The sequence below is a fragment of the Lipophrys pholis genome, assembly GCF_963383615.2.
Source record: "Lipophrys pholis genome assembly, chromosome: 16".
Taxonomy (NCBI): Eukaryota; Metazoa; Chordata; class Actinopteri; order Blenniiformes; family Blenniidae; genus Lipophrys; species Lipophrys pholis.
Genome location: NC_137634.1, coordinates 19,680,839 through 19,688,940, shown reverse-complemented (window position 1 = coordinate 19,688,940; position 8,102 = coordinate 19,680,839). Strand labels below are relative to the sequence as shown.

General features: G+C 43.0%; 1 protein-coding gene across 1 annotated transcript; it reads right to left on the bottom strand.

The window, feature by feature from the left end:
* Positions 1-6,045: 6,045 nt before the first annotated feature.
* On the bottom strand, positions 6,046-7,437 carry drd1b (dopamine receptor D1b; the record flags this gene model as incomplete). The annotated part of the gene is made up of 1 exon (XM_080483796.1): positions 6,046-7,437. One exon carries the CDS (start codon positions 7,435-7,437, stop codon positions 6,046-6,048), a length of 1,392 nt encoding a protein of 463 aa, XP_080339922.1.
* Positions 7,438-8,102: the final 665 nt, after the last annotated feature.

Here is an 8,102-nt window from a genome sequence, read left to right as displayed (position 1 = left end):
AAATCCCATCACCGAAACCACGAGTGTTGCGAGCGTGTGTAATTAAATATATCCCTCGTGTGAGAGTCAAACTTGGCAACGCATAGAGAAGCTTTTGCATTAAACATCACTGTGTATCACATTTGTCTATTTTATTTTATTTTTTTTAATTTTCAATTCACGGAACGTGGCTTCTTCTGAAAACTTCTGACAACGCGCTCTGCTGTCCCACGATTGATTTTATAATGACTTTTCTTTAGTTTGTCCATCACGTTGTAAACCACCACATCTGCTCTTCGTTTTGTACGTTCCTTTTGAATTGAGACTTCTAGATCTCAATTTGCTCATTCAACCATTCATCTCACAGCCTGCTTTGTGCCGTGCAGGGCAGCCAGGGTGGGGGGGTTGTCTGAGGAGGTGTTGGGATTGGCAAAGGTTGGTGGTCGGGGATGGAGTCTATCTCAAGCTCTGGTTACACAACATCTTTTTCAAGTGGAAACGCACAATTTTCATTACGTTTTAGGTGTGTGTTTACGTCACAATGGTGATTATCTCCGTAATGCTTTTGATATCACCCATGTTTTTAACCTGTTTTAACAGTGTCTGTTTTATTTGTACTGTCTGTATCTTTTATCTGTTTGATAATGTGAGTTGTGCACTGCGCACTTTTACATATTACTTATGTTCTTGTACAGCACTTTGGTCCTTTGTGGTTAATTTAAAGTGCTTTATAAGCATGCATGTCTGCTTGCTCTGAGACACTCAAAATGCAACTTATTGAGAATGGCTCCCAATATGGAACGTTTCAAAAACCTGCTCACTTTGTCGTTGTGTAAACAGGCTAAAAGCTCAACTTTCTGGAAATGCTCCATCGCCGTGGAGACAGATGGAACCACTGCTACTGCACATGTGCATCACGGCTGTAGTAAAACATTCTTTTGCACATGCGCGAGTAGATCAACAATAAAAACAACAGAGTGGCATGACTCCTACTCCACAGTCTCCCGAGACTTGGTAGTTTGATAATTGAGAGTCACCTATAATATTAATCCAACTTCGTTGTCTGTCCATATCAATGTGAGTGTACGCGCCATTGTTATTGTTTATAGTGTACTGTTCTCTGCTCGTATGTGTGTGGTTTCATTACAAAGCCAAACAACACCCATTATTGGCCTGGCATACTAACTATATTGTTTTTAGTGTATCTGCCATTGACGTGCAAAGAGACATTATTTTCAGAAATTTGCTGTGGAAACATGAAACTTTCCCGGAACGGAAAAATTTTAAAATAATTAGTTTTCACTTGAAATGTTGTCCTTCAGTCTGGGCAGGTCACCAGTCCATCAAATAGGGAAACAGGCATCATACCATTCACATCTGTGGGCAATTTAGGGTGAACAATTAACCCATACGGCAGAACAATCTACACAATGCACAGGGAGAACATGCAAACCCGGCATAAAAAGGCAGCAAAGACGACACACCATTACATTACACCATCTTACAACTCTCACCTTGAAAAATTCATTGAAATATGTAAAGCAATATTCTGAATTATCCAATTAAATAATTTAAATGTGTGGTTATGTGTTTTATGGAGACTTTTCGGGAAATCAAACTGATTAGACTCTTTTCTGACAAATCCAACCAGACATGCCAAACAAAATATTGATCATTATTTCTGTCCTCTAACAGACGCATGTTATTAGAAGAACTAATCTGGAGGAAAACCATTGTAAATGTAAAACTCCGGGTTTGCACGCATAACAATGTTTGCAAACACTTTTCCATGTTCAGCGATCGTTAACATCCAACACATATGTGATGATTTGCATCTTTGCATTGGCAGGTAAACAGGATGTTTGACACTGCACGCGTGTGCCTGCACCCGCATTCAAGTTACCATATTTTTGTGGGTGGGGGGGGGGGGGGGGGGGGGAGGGGGGGGACGTGTCAACTGTCAAGTGGCTGTCAGGTTATGTAAATGTGGGGCGAAGGCAGGAACACAGCGAGGACACCACGCTCAGGGAGCCGGAAAAAAATATGCGTCACTGTTCAAAATCAATCCGCATTGATCCTCTGCAGTGACATGATCTTCCAATACCCAGCGAATGTCAAAGGTCGCCACCGCCACTCCACATCCAGACACCCCTCTCAAATGAGCACAACGCGTCGGACACAGATGAAAAAAAAAATACATACATGTTTATTTTACAAGAAGGGCACATTTCTTTGTACAAACTGTAAACTAAATACTGTAATAATTCTGAGGGTTATATTCTTTGACATCACTTTCATGAATGAACACCAGAAACATGTAAATAAATAAATATATAAATAGTCAGTGACCGTTGCATCTTACTGTAAGTTATAATCCCACACTGGAGAAAAGAAACATACAGCATGTAAGTTTGCTACACACATTAAGGAGTTTTGAAGATAAAAAGCACTTGTGTTCATCACGACTACATTTTGAACATCATTGTACAATACTCTATCCCTGCACTGCCCAACCCAAAATACTGCCATTTGTTTACTTTGATTATTCTTTTTTTTTTTTTTCTTTTTTTTTTTTTAAGATTTTTTCATTTCTTATTTGTTTGTTTTTTTTCACATGGAGCTCCATCACTGAGTTGAAGCTGAGGTAGGGACTCCCTCATTATTTGAGACAGTTAAACAAGCTGAAACATCATCATTAAAATGGCTGCACATTCCCAGGACCCAGGAATGTTATTCAGGCCGATGTCAGCTGAATCCTGTGGCCAGTCATCAGAGGAGGAGGAGGAGGAGGAGGAGGAGGAGGAGGAGGAGGAGGAAGAGGGGGGGGGGGGGGGGATGAAGGGATTCAGCTCTGTCAGATTTGCTTAAGTTGTCATACATCATGTAACTACACTGATTGAAGGACCGTGTACTGTCACTATAGCTCCCCAAAGCAACTTGTAGGGCAGCCCAGAGGAAATGCTCCAGATCAAACAGAACATTTTGCTCGTGGGACTATCGCCTGACATCGCCCCCTTCGCCAAAATCAAAGCAGAGGCAGCTGGGAAGATGACTCACCGAGCTGACAAGGTGAAGGCTCAGATGGGGGGTTTTACATGGAGGCATAATGCAGCAGAGATCATTTCAGCTCTCAGCGGGAGGTATGTTTCTATAAAAGCGAACATAACAGCATATATGAAAACATCTCTGGTAAACCTGTGAGTGCCAAACATATCACATGAAATGGCAGAATGATTTCAGTATAATTTAGAGTACCCATACCGCACTCCACTCGCAAATTTCAGCTTATAAAACACTGGTTAAATCACAGCATAGAGTACAGCCACATTCAGCTAGAAATCACATTTTTGGCAAAATAAAAAAAAAGAAGAAAACATTGGCGATACAATAATAACTAAATGGCCAAGGTGGGGCTTTGATTCAGCGCTTTGACTTGAAATACAGAAAGGAAACAGTCGGCTCTGTCTGTTTAATAATAAATTCAATCTGTGTTAACATCGGGAACGCTCATCAAGTCGACAGAGGCAGCCAAGAGAAAAGGGAAAGAGACGGAGAGAAAAAAGGAGGTGTGTGTGGAGGGGTGGGAGAGGGCAGGCTTCCTCAAGGCTGTTTCCTTCCGTCCGAAGCATGCCGTCTATGCAGCTCATGTTTCATGGCATGTTTGAGTTGGTGCTTATTTGGAAATTATTTGGAAGTAAATTTAGAGGAACTAATGAAGGGTGGAAGGGGAGCTGATGGCTGCAGTATAGGCCGTATATTGTGGCACTTGGAGTGGCTCAAATGTTCAAGAAATGTGATTAATTAATCACTACAGGTACCTAATACAAATTGCTCTTCACTGATGTCAAAATTTCAGCCAATGGAGCTGCAAGTGGCAGGAGCTGAGCACAGAGAGGCAGAGAGGACAATGGGTCGCTTTTTGTGTCACAAGCCAAGCCACATATTGAGCTAAAAATCTCCCCCTCCCTCCCTCGCTGTGTTGCCATCTAGATAGCATTGGATTTTCCAGAGCAGGAAAATCAAACGCTTCATTCAAGACCAATTGCTTTCTATTGGATCAGCTCTTCCTTTCTCTGATGTGCAACAGTTTCACGCCTTCATGGACACAAACGGCATGCAGTGGATGCTCGGCATACAATGTCAGAAAGCTCGCGGCAAAGCAATCTTTCCCCGGCAACACTGAACACAACGGAAAGAGTTGCTTTTAGAATAAGACTGGGAAACTAATTATGTGCACGATGCATATTGGTCTATTTCAAACTTCAAACAATTAAACCTGTGTGAATTTTAAGTTCCAAACATGGTGGTGGAGAAAGACCACAGTTTTTCCGTAAGAGAATCCATTCATGAAAAAACCCATTGCTCAATAGTACACAATGAGGAGAGTTACTGTCACAGCTTCATGTAGACATTTTTAGTCTTAAAATATCATGTCACTTTAAAGAGTTGCAAGCAGTTTCAATTTCTCATAATGTGACACACTGAAGATTCAAATTCAACCACCGAAGTAGATGGTGTGAGAAATATACTCCAGTAAGTTTACCCAAGTGCAACTCTGCAAACAGACAAATATTGTCATATATTCAGAAGCTGATCCTCATCATGATGGTTGCTGTCTGAGCAAATGTGCTCCACTTCGCCACGACAGAACATTATGGCTCCCACCAATGAGCAATTTACAAATTCACATATCTTCAAGTTCGTAAAAGGTCGTTAAGAGACACTTTGCACTATGGCTGAATTGACTCGGCCGCTGCTGTTGCTGTCCAAGTGCTGGAGATTTACATCGCACATTTACATTCTTTCTTAATTATGGATTGGTTGGAATTGCCAAAAAAAACAAATCATTACCACCACTTAAAGTGGACAGAGCAAGGACTGCAAATGGAGGGCTGCCAAAAGTAGATGGTGTAGGTGTAAAAGACCATGCTGACAGACAGAAATATAGTGGGGAGAAGGAAGTTAAGGAGTTGACAATGCTAAAAAATAAAAAAGATAATAAAAAAATAAGGGAAGAGTGAAGGTGAGAGAGGATTTGCTGACTGACAGAAGGGAAGCAGTAAAATGGAGAGTGGGGAGAGATTGCAGGGCTTAAAGACGGTTTGCCAAAGAGCAGCAGAGATGAGGCAAAGCCTCTTCAAACACCAAGGGAGGGCTGGAGATGGTGGATATTTCAGGTGAGGCAGCCTGTCTATTCCCAGATGACTGAGGAGGTGTAAAATGGGATACTAGGAAAGCAGAGAAGACCACAGTAGTATCTTTACCCGTTCCCTTTCTCCTTTTCTCACCTGGGCCTCTGAACAAAGACGATTTCATCAAATGTTTCAGAGACAGTTAAAAAAAAAAAGGCTAAAAGTCACATACTTAAAATGTTATGACAGCTTGGTTTTCAGTATCATATTTCTTTATCTTTCCCTTGTTTCAATCATGACCTTGTTACTTTGGTGTCTGAGGTTTTTTCCTAACTAAATGAGATTACCATTGCAATCAAAGTGTTTTGCTTTTGCAATAAAAGAATAGCAATAAAGAACTAATTATACTGTACCAAAACCAATTTACCCAGTTCATTATGTCTTTCCTCCATGAAACACATACAAAGCACCTACCTACAAGATATTTTACTAATACTACATTTTCCTCCACTGTATATACTGTGTTTAAGTCCTTCCTGAATAGTGTCAGCACTGTACAGTATACACATGCATACGTATGTATCTTTGAAAGTGTTTTGAAAAATTCATACGTGTGCATGTAGCTCATGTTCCGCTATTCACATTATCAACATTTATCATCAAATGTGGTGATTTCATCAATAAATGCTGAAAGTATTTTGCAGATAGTTATATCCAAGATAAAGTGCCTTTACGTTGAAACATTCTGAAGGTTTGCCAGATTTTTGTCGACAGTTTTAAGGTCCTGTATATCCCGCTCACAGGTTCCCCGTCAGGCATGCTCTCAGACATGTCTGTCGCTGATGTTTCCTCTGCTGTCCTCCTCCGTAAGCCTTTCCTCTCGTTGTGCGTACATACATGTCTCACTGCATTTCGATCCATCTTAACCTTTTTCTCAACACGACACGGCTTTATGTTGTCCATTCTGTGTTATGGGATTGATCTTTTCCAGCGTGACCTCAGTATCACTGTCTAAATTCCCAGAGATGGCTGGAGAGTGTTTCTCTGGGGCGTTGTTTACCATGCCCACCTCAATCTCCCCTCCACATCCGTCTTTCTTCTGTAACTCCTCCTCCTGACACAGGATGCTGTGGGGAATCACATAGTTGGCTGCGTTGTTGCCCTCCTTTGGGATGTGACTCTTGGGCTGATACTGACAGTTGGGGTTCGAGGTAGGGCCCCCCATGTTGTTGTTAATACTGACGATCTCGATGGCGTTGCTCCCCGGGCAGAGCCGGTGGCATCCCAGGAGGATGGAGAAGGCCTTGCGGAAGTCTGCGTTGAAGGCATAGATGATGGGGTTGAGCGACGAATTTGCCCAGCCGAACCACACAAATACATCGAAGGTGGTGGAGCTGATGCAAGGAAAGTCTGAGGACCCATCCGGCAAGTTTGGCTCGCAGAAAGGTACCATGCAGTTAAGGATGAAGAAGGGCAACCAGCAGCATACAAATACACCCATAATGACAGAGAGTGTCTTTAAGACTTTGGTTTCTCGTTTGAAAGACATTTTAAATGAGCTCTCACTCTCCATGTTGGAACTATTCCCCATGCTGCTGTGGCGGTTTTTGGCACTCTCTGCCGCTCGTTCCAGGGCAGATATTCTCCGTATCTGCTTCTGGGCAATGCGGTAGATCCGGGTGTAGGTGACGATCATGATCGCCACAGGGATGTAGAAGCTGATGAGGGAGGAGGAGATGGCGTAGGTCCTGTTAAGGCTGGAGTCACAGTTGTCATCAGGGGGCTCATCGGGGTATGTTCCATTTAGATCAGCGTAGCTGGTGGTCTGCGCTTTGTGCCAGTTGAGCTGAACGGGAATGAAGGAAATGAGCACGGACAGAGTCCACGCCACACTGATCATCAGACATGCCACTTTGGGGGTCATCTTGCGTTCATAGCGAAATGGGCTCGAGATGGCCCAGTAACGGTCCACACTGATCACACACAGATTCAAGATGGAGGCAGTGGAGCACATTATGTCAAAAGCCACCCAGACGTTGCAGAAGGCTCCAAACGGCCAAAACCCCATGATCTCTGTGGCAGCCTTCCATGGCATCACCAAAATAGCTACGAGGAGGTCGGAGATGGCGAGGGAAATGACGAAGAAGTTGGTGACCTTCGACCGAAGGTGTCGGAACTTGGTGACGGCAGCGCACACGAGGGTGTTACCTAGCAGCGTGGTGAAGATGAGCAGAGAGAGGAAGCATCCCGTCAGAACACGTTTCGATGAGTCTCTCTCCGATGTGAGATGCCTGCCATCTCGAACAGTTGAGAAATTCTGATCCATTGTTTATATTACGGTGCTAATAACGTGAGACGGGGGTGGGTGAGGGGAATGTCAACAGTCACCCCATCACATCCCCAGCCTGCAGCAGCTGTGCCTCTCCGGGGAAGAGTTTTAGACGGACAGCGTAGCTGGTAGAGATGTGAATTGTCTCGGCACCAGCTCTCCCACAGACTGGGTCATCCATAGGTTCCTTGTCACAACCACCATTCTTGTACAAAACCTGCTATAAATATTTCAAAAATCTCTCTGTGGATATTTTCGTCCTAAAAATGCCCAGTTTGGAAATTCCTGCAGCAATGGAGACAGCAGACATTCTAGTTTGTAGAAGAAGAAGAAGAAAAAAATATTTCCAGCTGTTGTTTGCAGTTGTTTTTTTTTTTTTTTTCTGTCAACGCTGCACTGCAGATCAGAAGAGTCCAAAGCAGTAAAAATGATTTTGTAAAGAAAAGTTCTCCCTCTGTTCACTGCACTCGACACGTCTTTCAGCCCTCAGCAGAAGTTTCACAACATATTGCTGGCGAGGTTATGAGTAAACAGAGGTTTGTCCGGTCATTAGCCTTATATACCACCTCATCAATAATTTCTATTGATGGTTTTCGCGCTGCGTTTATCTGATTTGTTTAATGATCTTCAAGGCGTGTCCCTGTGATTATATTGGTCCCCGT